The sequence below is a fragment of the Amborella trichopoda genome, chromosome 1 (genome assembly GCF_054954075.1).
Source record: "Amborella trichopoda isolate Santa Cruz 75 chromosome 1, AtrichopodaSantaCruz75HAP2 v2.0, whole genome shotgun sequence".
Lineage (NCBI taxonomy): Eukaryota > Viridiplantae > Streptophyta > Magnoliopsida > Amborellales > Amborellaceae > Amborella > Amborella trichopoda.
In genome coordinates, this window is record NC_142336.1 from 1804497 (window position 1) to 1829809 (window position 25313).

Sequence of the window (25313 nt, forward strand, 5' to 3'; positions counted from 1 at the left end):
TGTGGCTTGACGAATTCTATTATGGATTAGTTTTTTTTACTTACGCTTGTCCAAACTAGCATGGAGCCCTTGCATATTTATTATCGTGATTGGACGTAGTTGCAACACGTCAATTCTATAGAGCACCCTAGTTAACACTTGCTCTTATCTCACTGCACTCGAGTACCGGCACAACATGTGGCTCGCATAGCACCATATCATAAGTATATAATATTGGATCAGAATTCATGATAAAGATGTGGTGAATGTTTTATGCCAATGGCCAACCAAACACAATCTTCCTTTCTTATCGGGCTTGGGACCAGTAGAATTATAAAAACTATCTATTAAAATAATATTATATGTTGCACACCATATAATATAGTATATATTAAAAAATATGAGGGCTTGCGAATTTCAGACATTCGAATTTCAAATCTCACAGAAAAGATTTATTCACGCTACCAAAAAAAGCTATATGCTTTATGTTAGGGTGTGGTTCTACAAGTTCCAACCTTAAACAATCCAATTAAGGCGCACCTTTTAACATGACATGTAATTTTGGTGTAAAAAATTCTTAAGATTTTCTCAAAATCTATTTTCATACTTACTTATAGAATTTTAAACTAAAAAAATGGTTAAAATGAAGTAGATCTATAAACATATAAGAATCTTGAAAATAGACGGTCTAGATAATGTGTTGTAAGATGTATTATTTATGGGATTCAATTTTTTTTTTCCATATTCATACATCTTGATGTCGAGATAATCAATTAGGGGATTTTTCAACATTAAAATAACTTTTTTCGATGGATTTTTGAGGTACATTTGTAGTTTTACATTTTAAGGTTGCAACCTTATATAAACTTTTTCATTTATGTTATTAGTTATTTGTATTGTAACTTAAAAAAAAATAACCGACCAATTTAGACCAAGAACCAGAACGTCCTTTAGGCAATTTCTGATCCTGATCTATGTACTTTAAATCATTGGTTTACAATAGGGGTGGCGATGGGCTAGACCCGAAAAATGATATAGCATATGGATCTGGATCTGAACCCAACCCAAAAATTAAAATATTTATTTAATTATATTTAAATGTATTTTTTATATTGGGACTAAAAATATATTACCGGACACGGACCAGAATAGTGTTTGGGTCCAAGATTTGGACCTGGACCGAACGGGTCCAATTTTTAGACCCATACCCGAAGCCGGATTGGGTCTACCTCTTACGTCTTGGCTTAGGTTTTTGAAGTATATAAAGGTTGCAATTATTTTTTATTTTTGTACTTTTATTGAGGTTAATTTATAGGCTGAGGATGTTACATCCCCGAATTTTGGAATCCTAAAGTTAATCCTAGATTGGGTTTTACTTGAGGGATGGCATACTCCTACATGAGTATTATAGTTTGGGAAAGCTATCTATGTTCCCCTTACCATCCAACCATCTATTTTTTTTTCAAGAGAGCCACTCATCATTTGATCTTAAATCCGATGTATCAAATTATTTTATTTTTAGTTTTTTTAATACAATTTTTCTGAATATGAAATTTGGTATGTGTCATCTTCTCATTGGGGCACACCTATAAAAAATATTAACATTAATTTTTTGATAAAAATGACCAAAATACCCCTTGAAACTTTCAGGGGTATTTTGGTTATTTTATTTTATTGAAAATAGTTTTTTATATTTTTCGTTAATGCAAGTTTAATAGAAGAATGGATGTCCAAAATATGGTGTCAAAACAGTTTATAGAAAAAAATTAAAAATAAAACAGTGTAGAGATATGCCATTGTGATTGGGGCAATCTCAGCCCTCCATTCTAAAAGGGACTGTTGGATAAAGGAGAACATCGAACTTCTATGGTGTCGGGGGAACATTCAATGCTTTCCTTTATAGTCTATGGCAAACTAAATAATGTGAGTATTTTTATGTTAGAAATCATTTTTTAAAATATAGGGCTTGGGCTTCAGCTTGCTACATGTCTGAGCCCCAATTCCACCAGTCTCACCTGTGACTCAGAGCCCCCACTACGTCATTCTCAAAAAAAAAAAAAACTCTATGCAGAATCCAGTGCTTCTATTTTTTCTAACTTAAAATCATCTAATAGGTGAACTTAACTAAACTCTGAATGATTTTGAGCCAACTCCACATAACTATCGAAATTAGGAAAAAGTTTATATAAGGGTAAGGCCCTAAACAATCAAATTAAGGTACACCTAAAAAGTTCATTAAAAAAGGTTGCATCGATTTTGAAAATCCCTGAATTCGATCATCTCGACTTCAATATGCATGGACATAAGAAAAAATGCATTTCAAGTCTTGAAAATATTGTATCTTGTAATGAATTATTGAGATGGTCAATATTTAAGTATTCATCGATACACTATTTTTTAATTTTTAATTTTTTAATTAGAGGTGAAAATAAATTTTCAGTCCATCATAAAGATTTCTGATATTGAAACAACACATTTTGACACTATTTTAAGGTGTGCCACACTTTGATTGTTTAGGGCCTTGGCCTTATACAAACCACACCCTTTAAATTAAGCTTTAGTATCTCCCTTTCAAGATCTTGCATGTCTCTCTCATTCCCCATAGAATCTGTTTATACTTAGTGATATTTAATTAGTATGCAGTTCCTGAAAAAAAATGCATATTTGAAGCCCCTCTCTCCTTGTCCATTTCATGAGAGACAAATTACTCAATTTTTTTTAAGAAGCCATGATACTCAAGTTTAGAAGACCCTTATTTTATCAGATAAAATTTGTTAGCTTGCATAATGCCATTCTAGAAAATGCATTAATAATTTGTCTCTTAAGTAATGGACAAGGAGAGAGTAGGGGGAGAGGTCCTTAAAATATACATCAACCTGGCCCTAGAGCTACTGAGAGGGAACTATGGGCTGCTGGTTAAAAATTAGGTTTGGGTGCCCCTAGAGATATTGAGAGGGAGCTATGAACCACTAATTAAAGGTTAGGTTTAGGACTTCAGGTGCGGGAAGCACATAGTATGATGAGTTCTTGACCTCATGAAATTATATAAATAAAATTTTATCCTTTCATGTCTATAGAGAAGCAAATGATTTGGGGGATGAGTTAAACTAAAAAGGATGCTTCTCTAACTGATTTGGTGGTTGCTAATGATGTACGTGGGATGTTATAATCTGAATTTTGTAATTCCTTGATTGATTAATAGAAGTTTTGAATATTTTTCCAAAAAAAAAAAAATATAATCTTTGAAAGTTGTGTATTTTGTAATTTTTTAAGTTTTTATTTCAAAATTTTCAAAGATTATTTTGATCTGCACAATCTTTGGAGCCCCAAATTCTTGAATTTTAAAACCCTTAAAAAGATGGGGCCTACACATGAGTTGGTGGTGAACTCTCCATGAGTTTTTTCTTCTAATTAAAATATACTATAGTATATATGGACTTGAGATAATATAACCAAAATCTAATTAAAATATACTATGGTATCCATCAACTCGATATACTATAACCAAAATCATACTACATTTTTAATAAAGGAAAAAGCTTATATAAGGTTGCAACCTTAAAATGTAGAATTACATATGCACATAAAAATCCATCGGAAAAGATTGTTTTAATGTTGAAAAACCTTTGAATTGAACATCTCGACATCGAGATGTATGAATATAAAATAAAATAAAATAAAATATTTTGAATACCAAAAATAGTGCATTGTGCACCACATTATCTAGACCGTTCCTTTTCAAGATTTTCATATGTTTATAGATCTATTTGATTTTAATCATTTTTAAAGTTTAAAATTTTATTATTAGATATAAAAATAGATTTTGAGATAATTCTAATTATATTTTACACAAAAAATACATGTTATGATAAAATTTGGGGGTGCGCCTTAATTGGATTGGATTGTTTAAGGTTGCAACCTTATAGAAACCACACCCTTCATTTAATAAATGGTTCTTACGCAACTCGTGTTTGTACAATTTCAAAAACCGTGCGTCTCTTTCATGGTTAACACAATCAACTTCATATGAAAATCTAGTGTTGAAAAACCTTGTAACAGCTAACTAAGCCCTCTTCATATTCGACTATGAAAATTTGAAGCTCAAAAAATGGTATAGATTCGATGGATTAGTGAAAACTTGAAATTAATGGTATAAAAAAATATTATAAAATAGACAATTTTTAGACCTTAAAATCTAGTTTTTTTAGATCATCCAGTCTTCAAATCTGCTTTCTCTGACCAGGCCAAAGAGGCCTCCATGGCCAACAATAGCCCTATTGGGTGAGGTTGTGTTAGATAAAAGAAAAATAAGTTGAAAGGAAAAGTTAAGAAAGGAATGAATGGTGGGCTGGGCCAGGTTGGCCCTTTTGTGGCTTGGCCATGGCCATGGCCCGGCCAGCACAGCCCTCAAACCACATTTTGTGTTTCAAACCCTAGTTTTTTAGGGCCAGGCTGGGCCACCTAGCCTATTGCCACCCCTACTGTTGCAAACACACATCTTACATGCGTCGATGTTGCACGCATCATGTCCCGCCAACTAAACTTTGCAACTTAGGCCCTAGTTTCTCTAGGACCGGGCTGGGATGGGTCATCGGGTCTATTGCTAACTACTACTACTATTGCAAATGCACATTGTACATATATAGATGTTGCAAGCATCGCATCGTACTAAAAGTTGTAATATGACCATGTATTTTTGGTTCAAGAAGGTCGCACTTATCTTTAGCCATCAAATATGAAATTTAATGGCTCAAAGTGTGTCACATAGTTCGAGAAATTTTATTTTGGATCTTATGCCTAGTCAATGACATCTCCAACAATCCAATTTCACATCCAACGGTCAATGATGATTGTTTCCTTTGTATCAAAATTAAATGGTCTTATTATATATATTCCCTTTTATTAATGATTCCCCGTGCAACTAGTGTTCAGCTCAGGGCCATTCACCCTAGGGAAAGATAACCAAATCTTGAAAACCCTTGCCCATATCGAACAAGACATTAAATCTATTAGAAAACTATGTGATCCAGTCACCCACAAAGACATTAAATCTATTAGAAAACTATGTGAACCAGTCACCCACAAATGTGACATATATTATTATCAGATATAACTTTGATTTATCTAATGCTAAATTTAATACCATTCTTAACATGATCCTATGAATACATGTTCAAATGCACAAAACTATGGGAAACTCGATAGAACAAGACATTAAATCTATTAGAAAACTATGTCATCATTCACCATAAATATGATTATATTATTATCAAATATAACATTGATATGTCTATTGCTAAATTTAATACCATTCTTAACATGATCTTATGAAGACATTTTTAGAAGTGCACTAAAACTACGGCAAAAATGGCCGCCTCCTTCCCAATAATTCATTTACTAAGGGACAATTTATTACCTTGTCCATAGAAAGGGAAAACACCTAGTTTTTACCTCAAACAAAAATATACCATGATCCATACGACCATATTCAGATATGTGGTCGTGGAGGTTATCGTCATCCAATCGAGGGGTTTTATGGCGATTGAGCGAGTGGGACCTATCAAATTTGCCATTAACTAAAGGAAAAAGCTTATATAAGCTTTAGTCCCTAAACAATCAAATTAAGGTGCACCTTAAAAAATCAGTAAAAGATGTTTGGATGTTGAAAAATCGTCAGATCAAATCATCTTGACTTTAAGATACATAAACAAAAATAAATGTCTAAGTCTTGAAGATAGTACATCTTATAATGCATTATCTAGACCGTCAATTTTCAAGATTTTCTACTGTTCATAGATCCATTTGATATGCACTGTTTTTTAAGCTAGAAGTTTTGTAACTAGAGATAAAATAAAGTTTCAATCCATCATAAAGATTTTTGGTGCTGAAATCTTTCGACCCTATTTGAAGGCAACACTTTGATTGTTTAGGGCCTCAACCTTGTACAAACCACACCCCCTAACTTTCTCATCGCTGACCAAATTAGGTTGTGTTCTTGACTTCTTCACATCACAACATTGCTGCAAGTGTGGCATTGCAATATAGCACTATCAGTGATTGATTGAAAAATCGGCCGAGTACGTTAATTACTTGAGCTCGAGGTCTTGCCGAGATTTAGTTGTTCCGAATTGGGTGTCTAACTCAAGGATATTAAATTTTTTTTAAAAAAATAAAAAATTATAAAAAGATAAAAAAATAAAAAATTATTTGGAATATATTTTTTAATGTCTTTGAAAAAGGTTGGAAAGTATTTTGGCCATAAATAATTATTTTTATATTTTTCTATCTTTTTTGGATTATTTCAAAAATACCCCCCCGTCACAAGTTAATTTTTAAAATATATTTTTTTGCTATTTGTTTAGCATTTTTTTGAAGTATTTTGTTTAATCTCACTTTAAACATATATTTTCTATTTTTTTTGGATTTGTTTTTGTATTTTTTATAATTTCGATTTTTATTTTTGCTCCATCAATATGGTGCACTAGTCAAGCCCAATTATTTGGACTAAGCCCGGTCCGAGTTGCACTTTCTAAGGCTGAGCAATATCACAAGCAGGAATCACGGATGGTAATATCATTATGTGGAGTTGCATGTTATGTGTGGCATATTCAAGTCAAGAATAGCGATGTCACAAGAAGAAGACGTATGCAGTGACGTTGCAAAACTCACTACATCCGTGAGATTGAGATGGATTCCAATCGTGTGCAATGACTCATTTAGCAGTTATGACTGTTGGGTATCCATATGCAAGATGAGCGATTTAAAAAACAGATCGGCAGCCTCGGTCAGGGATTGTAAAAATTGGTATGGATCAGTGAATTGGCCTTATTGTGCGGAAAAAATATCGATATGGCAAAAAACCGGTTCGTATCGGTAAATCAATGTTTCTATTGTAGCAAAAAACTATTTTATTGTAGCAAATCGCCGGTTCTCTTCTAGACCTGGATGATTTCTTATGTATTGATAAAATTGATATGAGATGATTGATTCTCGAGTCGAACCAAAAAATTTTATGGCGACCCGATGCTTTTAAATCATTGGTTGTAACTGATGAGCTATGTATGATTTGAGCAGCAACTCCTCAACGTTCAGTTACAATAATTGAATATCTTATGCTTAGTTGCCCAAATTAGAAGGGCACTTTCTGTCTCTCTCTCTCTCTATTTGACTTTTGGATCTCAATTTCGTGTATGATTGAAAACACTTGGTTTTCGGTTTGCAATATATATTACTTTCTTATATGAAGGCTACTTTCATGCTCTGGTTCTTTCCGTATTTGTATACTTATACATGTAAGGTAAATATTTTATAGGGTGAGGTTTGTATAAGGTGTTCGAAGTAAAGTGCACCTCAAAACTATGCCGAATATGCAGTTTTGATGCCGCAATGTCTTGCGATGATATGGAAATCTATTGTTGCCCTTAATTATGAAATGTTCCAAAAATATTGACGATCAAGCAGATTTATAAACATTTGAAAATCTTGAAAATAAATAGTTCAAATGATGCGTAGAAGACGAATTATTATTAAGATTAGAAATCTCTTTTTTTCATGTCTATGAATCTTGAGGAAGAGATGATTGATTTGAGGGTTTTCTAATATAAAAACAACCTTATCTAGTGGATTTGTTAAGTGCACTTTACTCGTATAGTATAAAGTTGGCTTTTATTCCTACATTATAAAGGCTTTTATTCCTACATTATAAGGTTGGCACTTTATAGAAACTCTTTTCTTGTGTTTATGTTTTCTGATGACAAAGTTGTCTAGAGAACTTAAATTAGCAATGATAAAATCAGTAAAAAAATGGATATTATTTTGATTTGTGCCTAAAAATAGAAAAAAAATACTTGGACAACTAAAATGTACACTTTTTAAACGGTACAACTTATCAAAAGTTCCCACTACAAGATGAGTTGAATCACTGGCTTTCAGCTATCCATATTGACTTCGGTGGGGCCGCTGGATCATATAAAGGTGACGGTGGTGGGGCTCTCCTAATGTTTGTCATTGTAAGGTGATGGTGATAGGGGAGGTTCACATTAAAAACAAGTCTGGTTTTTAGATATTTCCTGATCAAGAAGATATTTTTCTTCGCCTTCCAAGTCCCCCTTGCTTCAACTTTATCTCAAAAACAAAAATTAATGGTGAAAACAATTTAAAGGGTAAAATCAATTTAAAGGTCCAAAGACTAGGACAAACAACCACATATACTTAAGGAAAAGTACAGCGTTCACATGATCTAGACTCTGGCCGGCAAACACCGTGTTTTTTTTTTTTTTTTTGGACAAATATTATGAATTTTGATTAAAGCAATGCTATAAGAGCATGAGATTACAAAGATTGGATCAAATCGTTAAAAACCTTTAAAAAGAGAAGAGAAACACCATGTTTAACAAGTCACATCATTGGCTTCGCGTACGGTGTGGCGGAAGCTTATCTTCAAATTAGGCTAAGCACATAGGTCTTGAATTTTTAACCAAAGAGTAACTATGGACCATGGGATCTTTTGCTTTTTTCTACACCACTTGATTACATTTAGGGAATCCTCTTCAATTATAATATATGGTGGGCAAGCACCTTCTCAGACCAATCAAGATTATAATAAAGAAATGAAAGATGAAGTTTCTATAAGGCGTAGGTTTAATGAAAACAAAATAAAGCCATCTCAAATCCTCATTGGGAAAGCACTTTCGATAACGGAAATCTCCATGATGACTCTGAAATTAATTTTCAACACCAACAATAATATTTGAAACTTAAAAAAAAGTACAGATCTTGTGGATATGTGAATACTTATTTGAGGCTGAAATTGGCCGTCTAGATTATTTATTACAATATACACTATCTTAAAAGCTTAAAGTCCAGATTTTGTTTTACAACCATAATACTCAAGGCGAGATGATTGATGTAAATGTTTTCCAATACATAACTTTCAATTTTATATGAATAATGCGGTGAGGCTATACAATCCCTAAAATAATTTTTATACCTCTCTTAATCACAATGTCTAATTGAGCTTTATAGGGTGATTTTGCTTCAATTCCCTGCTGATGTATTTAAAACTCCCACAAAGTTTTCAACACTTTGGTTTTGGCATTTGCTTCAGTGGCACTATCATTACAGGACAAGTTTTTGGTGAGTCTGCCGGACTAGTGAATCCACTGTCGTAAAAGTTAGGACCTAGTAGACTCCCTGGACAACAAAATGTTTTATTTCTGTTTCAAATCTATGAACTCAGAACTCGAATAACAATGCCGATCGAATTTTTAAGAATTCAAGTCAATGATTAAAAAAATCAAAATAAACTATTTATTACTTCCCATACTCAATGTTAGGGCTGGCAATGTACTCAATGTGAGGGCTGACAATGGGCTAGGTGGCCCAGCTCAAGTGGTCAGGCCTTTAAAAGCTAGGGCTTAGGCCGGGGTTAGGACTACGAAAGGGTCGGCCATGGTGGGGCTTTTTTTTCTCTTTTTTTTTTTTGCCCTTTAAAAACTAGGGCCTAGGCTGGAGTCAGGACTACGAAAGGGTGAGCTTTGGTAGGGTTTTTTTTTTTTTAAAAAAAAAAATATATATAATGAGATTATTTACCTTTGGTACAAAATAGTCACAATTAATCGATTGGATGTGAAATTGCGTGGCTATATTTATTTCATTGACCAGACTCAATTCAAAAGAATTTTTTCAAATTTTGTGATACACCCAAGTTACGAGAAGTTTATAATGAGACCATTTACCTTTGGTACAAGGCGGACACAAATAATCTTCACCATTGGATGTGAAATTTGGTGGTTGCATTTATTTCTTTGACTAAGCTCAAATTTTTTTAAAAAAAATTTCGAACTTTGTGAGACACCCAAACAATCAAATTTCACATCGAATGGTTATAAGTAATTGTGACCACCCTATACCAATGATAAATGATTTTATTGTATAAAATCTTCCAAGTTATTAGATTTCATATCATATGGTTATAAATAATTGTGAGCTATTTATACAAAAAATAAATTATCTCATTGTATATTTATATTTTTTTTTCTTTTTCGTTTTTAATGTATATGAGGCCTAGCACGGAGCGGCTCTATCGTGATAGGGCTAGGACCTTGGGATGGGGTCGGGCCAACCCTAAGTGAACCCTAGGGGTGGGCCTAGGGCAGTCCGTTGCCAGCCTAATTACTCATGATTGCGATCCAAAAAATCTACAGACCTAGATAAAATTTAAAAACGTGAACTGACTATGGTCTTATATATTAATATAAATATTTAAAAAATAATTTTTCAAAGCCATCTTAACAGCCTTCTAGAAATGGAGACTCTTCCGGAGATGCACGTGGCACCGTTCCAATCATATGGGGAAATATGCCACGGCCTTTTAACTACATAAGTAAGCAATTGGCCAAATTGAATAATTTAGGAATAAGCTGACACCTTTAATAAAAAAGGGAAAGTTTATATAGAGCTTAGTCTCTAAACAATTAAGTTAGGGCCTTTCTCCAAAATTTCATTAGAAGAAGTTGTTTTTGATGCTCGAATATCTTCAAATTGATCATCTCGACATCAAGATGTATGGACATGAAAAAAAAATGGATTTCAAGTTTTGAAAATAGTGTATTTTGTAACACATTTTTGGATTGTCAGTTTTAAAGATTTTCAAGTTTTTATAAATATCATCGATCTACACTATTTTTGAAGCTTTAAACTTTATAAATAAATATGAAAATATATTTTAAAGCTATCAAAATGATTTCTAGTTTTGAAACCACACTCTTCGATACTATTTGAAAGTAGGCTCTAATTGGATTGTTTAGAGCCTAGGCTCTATACAAACTGCACCCAAAAAAAAAAAAAGCTAACTCTGCAAAAAAAAATTGGTAGGGGCGTGTTTTGCCATTGTATTACCCCCCCAAAAATAAAAAAATAATAAATAAATAAATAAAGTAATGTGATTGATCGAAGCGATCATTTCCTCGAAATATTATAATGAATAAATAAAGGAAAAACTTTATATAAAGTTGCAATCTTAAAATAAAGGGTACGGTTTGTATATAGCCTAGGCTCTAAACAATCAAATTAGAGCCGAACTTCAAATAGTATCGAAAAATGTGGTTTTAATATCGAAAATCTTTGTGATAACCTTAAAATATATTTTTATTTTTATTTATAAAGTTTAAAGCTTCAAAAATAGTGTCGAAAATTGATGGTCCAAAAATACGTTACAAACTACACTATTTCCAAAACTTAAAATCTATTTTTTTTCGTGTCTATATATCTTCATGTTGAAAAGATCAATTTGAGGATATTTGGACATCAAAACAACCTCTTCTAATGAAATTTTTGAGGTAAGCTCAAATTTGATTGTTTAGAGTATATAAACTTTTCCCATAAATAAAAAGACGTTATAACTTCTAAGGATTTCAAATTTCAGCAGGAAAGGAAGCCAAAATTTTAGCATTTATCAAATAAGACAAATTACGTTCGCTTTAAGGTGGTCACCTTTTTGGACTTTACACAAAGGCTTTATCTATCTATTTAAAATGACACACAAGGGAAATTATGATCTTTTTACTTCTTTTCTATGATTTTAAAATACTCCGGGTTCGTATAGAATTGGTCCGTCCAACCTGGAATGCAGTCACCTCGTTCTGGTTCTGTGTATATATAGAAAAATGATTGAGTCCAAAAAGGAACCGACAGTTCCGCGTAGAATAACAATAATTATCTACAATAAAATGATAATCCAAACTGTCTATTCACCGACCCATACCATTTCATTAACATGTTTTCTTCCAATTCACTATTTTTTTCTCAAAATAAAATGACAATCTAGACCGTTGAAAATTTAAATCAGACTGGCCTTTTAGGTGCCCGAACCGAGTCACCAATCCATTTTTAAAAATTTAAATCCTGCTTCTTTCTATTACCTGACCTGTCACAAGGGGCACCCCTCTTTCTCTCTCTAAGATTAGGGAACATTGGGATCTCTCTCTCACTCAGTCTTATGGTCTTCTTTTCTAATCGAGTAAATTTTTTCATTATTACCATCATTTTAGAAGTCCTCCAAATTCTTCCCTACGAAAATTTTCAACACATCCCATCTCTCTCTCTCTTCCCAGCGCATGTGATCTCTTTGTCACTTTCATTCTAGAAGGCCTCTAAAATATTCCATTGGATATTTCAAGATATCCAATCTCTCTTTCTCTATCTCTCCCCCTCTCTCTCTCTCTCTAAGTTATCTATACTTAAATGGAACTTAGGAAGGAAAAATATCCTCTTAGGAAAAACTTGTTTTAAACAGTACTGTTTTGAAAAATTATCCAATTAGTTTAGAAAAGTTTTGATGATGGTGATAATATAAGTGAGATGAATAATTTAACAATTTGTGCATATTTTTTATGATTTAATTTTAAAATGCCCTTAAAATAACACATGATAGTAAGTTAAAATATTTCTAAGGGTGCAGTTTGTAGAGAGTCGAGGCTCTAAACAATCAATTAGAGCCCACATTCAAATAGTATCGAGAAATTTGGTTTCAATACTGAAAAGTTTTGTGATAGCCTTAAATTATATTTTTATATTTAATTATAAAATTTAAAGCTTCAAAAATAGTGTAGATCGAGCAATCTATGAAAATTTGAAAATCTTGAAAATTGACTCTCCAAAAATGAGTTACAAGATACACTATTTTCAAAACTTAAAATCCATTTTTTTTCATAAAGGGGTAGAATATTAAATTGTTCATCTCTTAGTAGACCATCCATTCTCAAAGTTTCCTTCCATTCACTTAATTAAATAAAAGAAAATAGTTTGTTAGGGCTGCAGCCCCATCAAAATAAATAAAGGCTCACTTAATAACTCATCAAAAATTGCAAGTCAAGCATTGGTTACATCAATAATCTTGGCTTGAGATGTAGAAAAAAGTTAGGATTTCAAGATCTAAAAATAATGTATATCTTAACAAATTATCTAGACCGTCCACTTTCTACCAAAAAATAAGTGTTCATAGATCTACATGATCTTTACATTTTTTAAGTTTCAAGTTTCATTGTTGGTGTTAGAAATTGAATCTAGAGCCATCATGGAGATTTTCATTGCCGAAAGTGATTTCCGGATGAGAATTTGAGGTGAAGCTTTATTTTGTTCTCATAAAGCCTACGTCTTATAGAAACCTCATCCTTAAAAAAATATACAATGACTATTCTCAAAAACAAAAAATCTCCATCTAGAAACCCCCTCTCTCTCTCTCTCTCTCTCTCTCTCTCTTGAACCATTTTAGGGGAAAATTGACCTGGACAAAATTGAAATTTGGTTTGGATCCAGGTGCAGGTGGATCTAATCTGGATCCAACCCCCTTTTTTTCAAAATAGTAAATGTTTATTTTATATATAATATAAAAAAAATTATTTGCAAAAATAAAATGACCAAAATACCTTTGAAATTTTTGTGGGGTATTTTGGTCCTTTTATTTCATGTAAAATATTTTTTTGATATTTTTTAAATATTTAACTATTTTTTATGAACATACTCCTAAAATTTCAATTGATTTGAATTTGTAGAAAAAAAAATTAAAATTCAAACACTACCGAACATCTGTGATCGTCAGATCAGCCCAGATTCAACCTTGACCGTTGGGCTTATATGTTTATATGAGCTAGTGGGCTAATCCCAGCTTTTTCATATATATATATATATATATATATATAGAACAATCCGGATAAGGATTCGATGTATACTATTCAGATTCAGATCCGAATCTAATGTATACTTTTCGAGTCTGGATCAAAATTTGGTTGGATCTGGCCCCGACCTGGCCCATTCTCACCCCTAATTCTTACAGGATTTGCTTTATTGTGACCGAATTTGGCGAAGTCTTCAGCTGTAGCCCTTTTAGCAGAAGCAACACAACCCAACTTTTTTTTTTTTTCTTTTTGACCAATGGTACTATTTTTATTGATAACTATGAAAAAGAAATTACATCATCAGATATAACTAGAGAAAGGATAGAAGCCCCACCATTCGCTAACAAATCAACAACACTATTGACCTCACAATAAATATGAAAAAGGAAGACCGAAACAGTAGCTCTAATATCTATCATTTACAACCATAAAGACCGAAGTTCCCAAGGTACTTTCTGTTCCGTATTGCACCATTTAACAACATTCAAAGAATCTCCGTCAAACGTACAACTACATCTCATATTCCTACTGGTGAAAATCCTCAAACCACAAAGCAGAGCACTCAATTATGCAAAATTTACCATAGCAGAACCTATCGGACTGATATAGTTAAAAAGAACATCACCAAAGCAATCACACATCACACCTCCAATTCCTGCTATTCATGGGTTGCCTAAGGAACTACCATCAAAATTGAGCTTTAAACTTCCTGAACACGGGGCCAACTAAATACATCTTGGTCTTGAGCAGTCAATTCCAAGATAGAAAAGATTACGTAGGTTAACCACCACACCCACCTTGGAGGCCCCACCCCTCTTAAACAAAACAAAGTAAGGCACATATCTAAATCTTCCTCAAAAATATTAGGTAAAAAAAAAAGTTTATATAAAGTTGTTACCATAAACTATAAAGTTTATTTTATGCACATTCATAAAATAAATATCCTTAATACAAGGATGGGTTTTCTATGAGTCAGTTGACTTATGTGGTGCATATGCGGGCTCCCACTTAAACTTATATTAAAAATGGATTTTTAATCTAAAATTATATGGATTGATGATTTACATTAAGATTATTATGAATATAAAAAAAAATTAATATTCAAAATGTGATGTTTTATGAAAATTTTCTATACTGTCTAAATTTGTTTTTGCCCTGGGAGTTTTTTCACAACGTCCATCTTAGGGATGGACGCTAATGAGTCAGTGGGCTCTTGCACACGCTGTGTCTGAGTCTTGAATGACTTTTCATTAATAGAATTCAGGACAAACAGAGGGTACTGGACAAAGAAAGTAAAGGAAGCCAGGAGCAAGCATAATATGTGCCCATGGTAAAAAAGGGGCTCTACAAAGGGCGCCTTTTGGCTTTTAGGTGTCAATATTATGGAAAAGATTGGACCATTCCCTCAATAAAGTGGGGTTGGGTTTGTGGTGGTAACATAGTTTAGGCCCAACTAAGGTTTAAGCTTCCATTTTCACCATAGCTATTTGTTATTCAAACTAAATTACCTGAGCTATTTGTATGTAAATGGGTTGGATTAGGTAAGGTAAGCTCAGATCAGGAATAGACTCAACTGGAAGACCCCGTTCAGGTCAATCTCATGTAGGACCTGACGAGAAGGTCCACACTAGAGCTAGATCCAGATCCAACTAATATCGACGTTAAGCCATATGGACCTTGACTTGCCCTTCAGATCTATGGGTCTAGTCTAAACCAATGTTCGAAAAATCGAACCGGCCTAAAAAACTGGCCACGACCTTGTTCCGCGTAATCGATAAACTGGCCGATTCAACCGACCTAACCAGATAAGTTCCAAGCGGTCAAAAAAGTGTTGAAAAATTAAAATAAAAATAAAAAAATAAGAAAAGTATAGTTAAAGAATTTGAATAAAGTACATCCAAATGAAGTTAAAAATTTGTGAAAAAATGGATTTTTTAAAAAAAGATGAGACTTCTATAAAGCCTAAGCTTTATGGAAACAAAATAAGTTTCACCTCAAATCATCATCCAAAAAGTACTTTTGGCAATAGAAATCTCCATGATGGCTCTGAACTCAATTTTCAACACCGACAATGAAATTCGAAACTCATAAATGCTACAGATCTTTTGGATCTATAAACACTTAATTTTAAGGCAAAATGGACGGTCTAGATAATTTGTTATAATAACCATATTTTTAGAATTTGAAATCCTATTTGTTTTTCACAACCAAAAAGTTCAAGCCAAGGCGAATGATGTAAAGATTATCTAATGCTTGAATTGTAATTTTGGATGAGTTATGAAGTGGGGCTTTACTTACTTTGATTTGATAGGGCTACGGCCCTACAAAACCATTTTCTTTTATAAAATCGATTTGTGCCTAGAGGTGTTTTTTAATTTTTTTAAAAAAGATACAAAAATGTAAAAATTAAGTATTAATAGCCAAAATACTTTCTAATATTTATCAAAATTATGCTAAATATTCAAAAACACATTACAAACAAATCTCTTATATTTGAGATTTTAAATAATTTTTTTAAATTTTTTTTAAAATATCCTACCATAAACTAGTAAGTGACCAGATCCGATCTAACGGGGCAATTCTGATTTCAACCATCCAATTTTACTAAAACTGGTCCAAACCAAATCCAAATGAGGTCTGCCTACCGAGCAGCAAGTCGACCAGGCCGATTTGACACCCCTTGAGAAAGAATTGGGGAGCAAGCATGCCGACTCTGGCGCCACGCATTGATGTCATGTCTAACCTCAAAAAAAGAAAGAGAAAAAAATAATATTTTTACTGTAAAAAAATGACAAAAAAAAGGTCATAAAAAGTCCTCTCTGTAAAAGTCACAAACGCAAGCTGGCCTTTTTGGATAAAAGCCATCAGCTAGGAAGCCCCTTCTAGATGAGCTCAAATAAGAAAAAAATATGAAACCATGGGTGTCACCTAACTCCTCATACAAAACCTCTTTTTTCACAGATCTCTCTACCTACATGAAAGCAAACCCTAATCTAATCAGGGGACAATGACCTTAACTGGAATGCACGCCTCTCTCTCTCTCTCTCTCTTTCTGTCTCTTTCTCTCTCTACTTTTTCGAAAAAGTTTATGTAACGATTCTACCTTATAATGAAAAACTACATATGCCTCTCAAAAATCCATCATAGGAAAAGATCGTTTTAAGGTTGAAAACCTTTTTGGTTCATCGGCATTGAGATATATGACTGAAAAATAAAAAAAATTTAAATCTAAAAAATAATGCATTTCACAACATATTATCTACACTATTCATTTACAAGATTTTCAGATCTACTTGATTTTAATTATTTTTAAAATTTAAAATTTTATAATTAGATATAAAAATAGATTTTAAAATAATCCTAAAAACATTTTACTTCAAAATTATATACGCGCACGTAACGTCTAAATCTACAATACATCCGTATATCAACTGTAACCCTACTTTTTATAAAGAGAAAGGGCCACTTCAAAGTTAGGTGGACCACCCCACATGCACAAACAGGCCCTATATAAGGGTCCAAGAACTGCCATCTCCAAAACCACTCTCCCTCTCTGCAAAACCATCTTTCCATTTCTCCCACAACCATACTCTCTCTCGCTTCTCTTGCAAAACCATCTTTCTATCTCTCTCATACAACCATACTCTCTCTCTTCTTTAGTTGCTGCAAAATTCTCTCTCTTCTTTAGTTTCTACAAATCTCTCTCTCTCTTCTTTAGTTTCTGCAAATCTCTCTCTCTCTCTCTTCTTTAGTTTCTACAAATCTCTCTCTCTTCTTTAGTTTCTACAAATCTCTCTCTTCTTTAGTTTCTACAAATCTCTCTCTCTTCTTTAGTTGCTGCAAAATTCTCTCTCTTCTTTAGTTTCTACAAATCTCTCTCTCTTCTTTAGTTTCTACAAATCTCTCTCTCTCTCTTCTTCAGTTGTTGCAAAGTTCTCTCTCTCTCTCTCTAAATTCCACTATGCGCCGGCAGTACCACCCGGCCTCCTCCATACTTCCAACTTCAAAACCACTGTTGGTCCCGACCAAGCCCAAATCAGTGGTTTCCCCCAAGCCCCGAAGGCTAAGGCTCGGAGCCAGGCTCACAACCGCACCTCAGGCTCATGACACCACCACCATGTACCAACGGCTATCCATACCTGACACAGCAGGCTTGGAGGAGATCAAGGCGGCATACAGGCGGGCTGCGCTCCAATGGCATCCCGACACGTGTCGCTCCGAGAACCGTCGGCACTGCACAGAGCAATTCATCAGGGTTCAGGAGGCCTACAGGGTCTTATCCGACCCTGTGTTAAGGGAGCAGTATGACCTTAACCTGGAGAATTACCAAATTGCCCACAGCAATTTTGGGGATGGGTTCTTGTGTAGGCAGAGAAACAGGGGGGACAGGATGAGGTATTATGGGAATTGGGAAGGGCAGTTGGAGGAATTGGGGCTCCGGTCCGACCAGAAAAAATCTTCTTGGGGAGCTAGAATGAGAGCTAATCAAAACAAATCATGATGATTTTATTTTAGGATTATGCAATAAGACCAGGGCATACATGAAATTCGATAGTTGCAGTGTGTCAATTTCTCATGCTGAACAAGAAATGCTTTTTTGGTTGCAAGCAGTTGAATTATGTCGGTATCAAATTTAAACAGTTGAGAATGATTGTGAACTTTTTTTCATCTTATCAGATTGTAACTTTTTTTGTTTTATCTTTGTAAATTATGTATATCGATATTTAGTGGTAACTCAAAAGTGTTAGTTTTGTTTTTTCACGTTGTACAGGAAATGCTTTTTTGATTGCGAGCAGTTGAATTATGTCGGTATCAAATCTAAACAGTTAAGAATGATTGTGAGCTTTTTCTCGTCTTACAAACAGTCAATTGTAACCTTTTTTGTTTTATCTTTGTAAATTATGTATATTGATATTTAGTGGTAACTTAAAAGTGTTAGTTCTGTATCAGGCGAATTAATTGCAATTGCTAGATAGGAAATAATATCATGATCCATTCAGCCAATGGATCGTGATATGATGATATCATAAAGTTTCTCTAACAGTTTTTTTTTTGGATGTTAGGCATAATTGATAACACATCTCCAACTACTTGATTACACATCTAATCGAGTTGGTTGTCGCCTCTTTGTACTAAAATGAATTAGTCTTTGTTAAATGTGAGCTTGTATGCCTTTTTCTTTATGATGCCATAAATGAGTTTTTGGCACTTAAATATTAGTGAAATGGAAACTTTTGGCAAAGGGTATGGTTTGTATGGAGCCAAGGCTCTAAAGAATCAAAGTAGAGCGTACCTTCAAATAGTATCAAGACATGTAGTTTCAAAACTTGAAATCTATTTCTTTCTCATGTCCATACATCTTGAGGTCGAGATGATCAATTTGAAGATATTTAGACATCAAAACAACACCTTCCAGTGAAATTTTTAATGTGCACCCTAATTGGATTGTTTAGAGCCTCACACTTAAATAAACTATCTTTTCGCAAAAGACTCAGTTAAAGTTAGAAGACAAAATAAAAAAAAATAAAAAGGCCAAAACTGGTGGAATCCAAGTGTGACCTTCACTTACCTTAATTCACAAAAGGAAAATCAATCAGACAACTACATACATGCATGCGAAGATACCGTTAAATAGTTGTCTTGGAAAACATGATGATGATGCATGTTGACCTACATATATTGTACAATTGCACCAAACATCCATAAATCCATGAAGCTCTACTCCGTCAAAAATTTTCATAAATTTTGAATCTAAGTTAGAGGATGAAATTCTACTTATTTGATATTCCATAGTGGGCTCGATTAGTTAAGTTGATGAATCACAACATTATAACCATATTAAATCCTATTGTTGAAGCTACACTAAGGCATCAAAGGTGTACAGTCAAATTCTACCAAAAGATGCAGTTCCAAGGCCAAAAATCCCAATGATAACCTAGATATACATTGTCATCCCTTATTATGAAATTTAAAGGTTCAAAAGTAGTCCAAATCGAACATATCAATAAACACTTGAAAACGGATTACGAGATGTACAATTTTTTTTGAGCATTAAATCCTTTTATTTGCATATCCATACATCCCGAAATTGAGATGATTGATTGGTAAGTTCCAAATATATAAACTATCTAATGATGATTTATGAGGTGCACCTCTCACTCAAAAACACATGCAATTGATGGAATTTGACCTGGTTTAGCCAATTTGAACCCCTACAACATTAACTCATTTATGGACCAAATTATACTGACATAAATTTGAAATACCCCTCCATTTGTGGATCGCAAATTGGGGTTTTTTAAATAGCTCCCATTGGATCATGAATCCATATAATTCCTCACGTAGAAGGTCACCCTAACATAGCCAAACTTAGGGGTGGCAACGGGTCCGGTCTGGGTTTTGGACCCTGACCCGATTTTTCGGGTAAAAAATTTGGACCTATACCTGGACCCAAGGTCAGGTCTAGTCATCGAGTCTCAAGTGAGATCGCTTCCATTGCCACCCCTAGCCATAGTGTATTTTGGGGTGGCATCTAAGTGAGGCATCAAATGGAAACTTTCCTTGGGTCCTATACTATGGGAAAAACTAGATGGACAGAGCGAGACATGCTTAGAGAATGGCCTGAGGGTCTTGGTGGTAGTATTGCTAAACCCCATGGTGATGTATCTGACTCCATTCTTTTCAAATAGTAGGGGGTTTAAATCCCCACTGACTTACCACTAATTATTTCTAAAAATAGGTAGAGGCCCATATTTCCCACTGATATGCCTAGAAAAAAGAGCTAGACCTGCCCGATCCCTCTTTTTTTTTCTTTTTTCCTTTTTTTCAATTTGGCCTAGTCAACAAGGCCAAGGTTGCCCCTTCAGCCTGGTCCAAACTCGGGCCGACCCTATATCGACTAGGGCCAGGCTGAGGTGTGTCCTGGCCCAGCCAGACCCCGCCTTTGCCAATCCTATCTCCCGAATTCCCTGAATTCAATTATTTGAAGAAGCCAAATTATTGCTATACTCTCTCTCTACCTTTCAATATGCAAAATTTACAAATACCCAAGCTCATTAGATGTAAATGGACTGCTACTGTATCGAAGTTCCAAACAACTTTCTAACAAAGTTTGGAAATTTTTTCTAACTGAAAGTACAGTTATTGAATCAGATTTGATATCTAAGGGTCGCGATAAGCTAGAAGGCTCAGCCCAACCCAAAACAACATAGGGCTGGGACACTAAATTTGCCTCAAGGGCACGGCCCGAGTCTAAAATTTAGTCCCAATTCAGGCGGGGCCAGAGTCATCTCCTAGACCAGCCTTGCCCAGAACTTTTTTTGTCATGCTTTATGAATATCAAAAAGTTTATATCTAACATTTATATCACAATCTAACTCCAGGGCCGAGCCGGGCCACCTAGCCAAGTGAAGGCCGATGCCAGATCCCTTTGGCCCAATCCAGACTGAAACGGGCATGTAGTGCCCAGGCTCTAGCCCGACCCACCTGCTCTCCTACTGACAGTTGTAACATTATCTTTTCTTTGTTTTCCTCTTTTTTTTTTTTTTTTTTTTAAAGATAAAGTAATCACACCATACTTTCCCTCTCTAAATATATGTGTAGATCAGAGAACAATGCAAATGTAGTGGACCACCACTACATTAATGCAAAGTAGCAAGCATGAAAATCACAAAACACAAATGCATGTGCTTGTACGTGTCGAAGAACATGGAAAAATGTATTATGACCTTTACAGGACCAATTGAAGAATGCATGACAAAATGGACTAGGCAAGAGCAATACGCAAATAAACTTCAAATAGTTGGAATAAGTCTCAAAAATCAATTGTACAAAAAATCAGTGGATTAAAGAAAGCAAACATTAATGAGTCAAAAGAAAGGAAAAAAAAAAAACAAAGTTCGACAAAGAGCATTAATTATAGGACATGGTGTTTATAAGTCCATGTAGAAATGAGTTCACTCTTAAAATTTTATTTTTGAAATAGATTTTCGAACCCAATTTTTAAGGACATGTAATCTCTAATATGGAGATAATGAATATTAATAAATAAATAAATTTTAAAAAATAAAAATAAAAATTTTATGAAAAAAACATTTGAACTATTAGTTTCAATTGTTTTAATATCGATGCTTTATAATGCAGAGGGGCAAATGTAGAAATGCGGGAAGCAACGCTTGAAACAATTTTCCTTAATTATCAGCTTGGCCAGAAACAAGTAATATGCCTATTAGAATGTATACGCTAATGTTGTTGAATAAAAATAAGAATGAATACCAAAATTTTATGGGCCTGAGAAGTTCTGTAATTCATGTAGAAGCAATGGCTCTAGCAAGCGCCATATGTGTTTTGCCAAATTTTATTACATAAGCTTTTAGGGAGAAGTTACCTATAAGATTGACCGTAGTGCATTACCTAAACCACATTCGGTATTTATGTTACAAGAAAATCATTCATCAAAGTCTTTTGTAATTGGGGTCGATTACACGAATCCTGATCCACCATGCTGCTCTATTAAATGTCATACTCTCAATGAAGTCATAAATCCTCATATCTTTTCTCACTACTTTCAATGATATCATTTTGAACATACCCTTTATCCTTTTCTAACCTTCCACTTAAACTAACTTGCACCTCCTAACAGATACTGTACTCGTACTAAAACCAGTTTCTTTACATAATATTAATTTATCAAGCTCACCTAATTTATCATAACCGTGCTCATTATATAACACAAATGCAAAAACATTAATCTCAACATTGGTATATATATATATATATATATATAGAGAGAGAGAAAGAGAGAGAGAGAAGGAGTGGATTCAATACGCCACTAGCTAACTGCTAGTGTAAACGCCAATGATTCAAATTGAATCTGAACCGATCTGACGGTCACGATCTCTTTTCGTATTTTAATTTTTTTTTCTATAAATCCAAATTACTTGAAATTTTAGATGTATGTTCTTATCATCAAGTCGCACCTAATAAAAATATATATATAAATAATCGACAAAAAATTGACCAAAATACCCCTGAAACTTTATAGGGGTATTTTGGTAAATTTTCATGTAAAATATTTTTTTTTATATTTTAAAAAATTCATCTATTTTTTATGTACACACTCTTCAAATTTCAAATCATTCCGATTTGTAAAAAAAAATTAAAATTTAAACACTACCGGATGTCTAGGATCAACTCAGATTCAATCTGAGCCGTTAGCATTTACTATAGCAATAAACCATTGGGCTGACATGATCTTTACCCATATATATATATATATTTGAAATCACTGTGACATGACATATATATAGGCCATTTAAACAAGGTTAGAGTATGGATATCTCATATTAGTATTGATATACATCATTACTGAAACATATCAGTAATGATATGTATCTTTATGGGTATATATCTCTTGATAAGATTAAGTGTCTAAGATTAGTTAGTAAGTATCAATAACGGTTGGTATCTATCCAGAATTGTTGTTAACAATATGTTTATACGGGTCTTGTATATTCTTTACTAAATCAATAAAGAGAGTTATCTACCGTGTTCTGAAATAATCCTCCATGGGGACCTAAGACCCAAATATACAAAAATACAGATGAGGTAAGACCTTAGATAAGATTTATATATTTTTATAAAGAGATTTCAAAGAACCAAATTGTCATAAGTGTCCAACACAAATATCATATCATGTCCTTAATGCACACAAAACTTATATAAATGCTCATGTCACATGCTACCCAGACAATACAAAGTCACATACTTCCATCTCCGTACCCATAAAAGCTAGGAGGCATGCGTTTGATCGCCTAAAAGCTCCCATCTCTTTAGATCATGCAAAATACATTGAACTATTGCAAAAGGAGAACAAAAAGGCTTCTCTTTTCTTTCTTTTTTTTTTTATTATTTTTATATATAAATATCTAGAATATTTATGTTAAATTTTAAAAAAAAAAATTCCTATATCTTCTCCTGAATCAGCTGAAGCACCGACTTGCTTCATTTTTCTCATCCAAAACAAATTTGACAACATTGATTTAAATCATGCAAAACACATCAAATAATTGCAAAAGGAGAAAAATATTTCGTTTTTTGTTTTTTTGCTTTTCCTAGTTTTACGCCAAATTATTATTAAGTGAGAATGGAATGCAATACATCATGTTGTAACAACTACCACCTCGATGACCGCCTTATTATCAAAAAAAAGTTCACCTATATCAATACAAAACGTAGCTTATAATGTACTCTCTCTCTCTCTCTCTCTCTCTCTGCAATAACAAGAACATTCTCTCAACACGTGTACGTACATCAAATTTGGAAGTTAAACTTTAGGCCAAGCTTTCTATACTTCCCCTACCGAATAAAACTTACAAATTTCCCCTTATCCAACAATCCATTTTGAATGAATAGTTGAGATGGGCCTAATCACAATCTCACATCTTTACACTATTTTATTTTTAAATTTTTTTTACAAAACATTTTGAAACCAAATTTTGGACATTCACTCTTCTCTTAAACTCATAGCCGTAAAAATAAAAATACAAAAATAAAAAAATAAAAAATAAAAAATAAACTAACCAAAATACCCTTGAAAGTTTTTAAGGTATTTCGATCATTATATTTTATCAAAATAATAACAATATTCTTTTGAGATGCTTCCCATTGAGATGAGGCACATACAAAATTTCATATTCATATATAGAAAATTAGAAATAAAACACTCTTAAGATGTCAACTCTAGATGAAAAAGTTAGTGACTTGATGTAAATTGGACAGCTAGATGGAAGGGGGAGAATATATTTTCTATACAATAGGGGAGGCATAAAATTTTATATATTGAAGGACACATTCTTTGTGTGGGTATGCCCGCTAACCTGCATAACTTATCTGCAGTCCTATTTTGATTGGAAGATGGACAAGTCATGTTGGCCAACAGGCTAGCCCACACAAAACAATTATCCTATATTAAAAGGTGATTCTCTTTTACTTAAATTTTCTCATATATTTCAATTAATTATTAATTTACGCATTTATCTTAAGAAGAGAGATAGAGATTGAATTTGGATTAATAGCGAGTTACCTAAGTTATTAGTACTCAATAGACTAAGTCTAAGCTCTTTTTTTGTAAAACTTCCATTAATAGGTACCCTGCCCTAATGCCTTTGTTTCCATATTGTCCTCTCCTTGAATATTGCTCAATATATGTAGAATAATTGCTTGAAAGAAAATATCCCTCAGCAATCAAATTTACTATTACACATTGAAGTGATGAATGAATGAATGGGATTGAAGTAAACTAAGCACCATAGGTCTATCCTCTCCATAAGGATAACTCTGGCTAAATGCCACATTACTCTACCCTAAACTGTAGCATGCAGAACACATAAAAAGATTGAAAGAAAAAGAAAAAACCTATATAAAGTATAAGCTTATACTATTGAAGTACACTTCCCCAAAAAGGAAAAAAAACTTGTACTGTTGAAGTACGACAACATCAAAAACTCATAAAAAAAGGTTGTTCCAAAGCTTTCAAATTGATCATCTCATCCACAATATATATGGGTATGAGAAAAAAAAAAAAGGAAAAAACAATGTCTCATGCAAAATGTACATCTTGTAACCCCTTATCAAGAGCATCTATTTTCAAAAAATTCA

At 33.4% G+C, this 25313-nt stretch overlaps 2 protein-coding genes across 4 annotated transcripts in view; both read left to right on the forward strand.

Moving 5' to 3' along the window:
* The window catches only part of MOS4 (modifier of snc1,4), a 32926-nt gene extending 25796 nt beyond the window's left edge, over positions 1–7130 (forward strand). For all 3 annotated transcript variants that reach the window (XR_016060275.1, XR_016060244.1, XM_088873121.1), the window contains one exon: positions 6535–7130. The gene's annotated coding sequence lies outside the window, so the exon portion shown is untranslated. The remainder of the gene's footprint in view (positions 1–6534) is intronic.
* Positions 7131–17616: 10486 nt separating this feature from the next.
* LOC18425228 (chaperone protein dnaJ 20, chloroplastic) lies at positions 17617–18156 on the forward strand. The gene has a single exon (XM_006829794.4). The coding sequence runs from the start codon at positions 17617–17619 to the stop codon at positions 18154–18156; it is 540 nt and encodes a 179-aa protein (XP_006829857.2).
* Positions 18157–25313: the final 7157 nt, after the last annotated feature.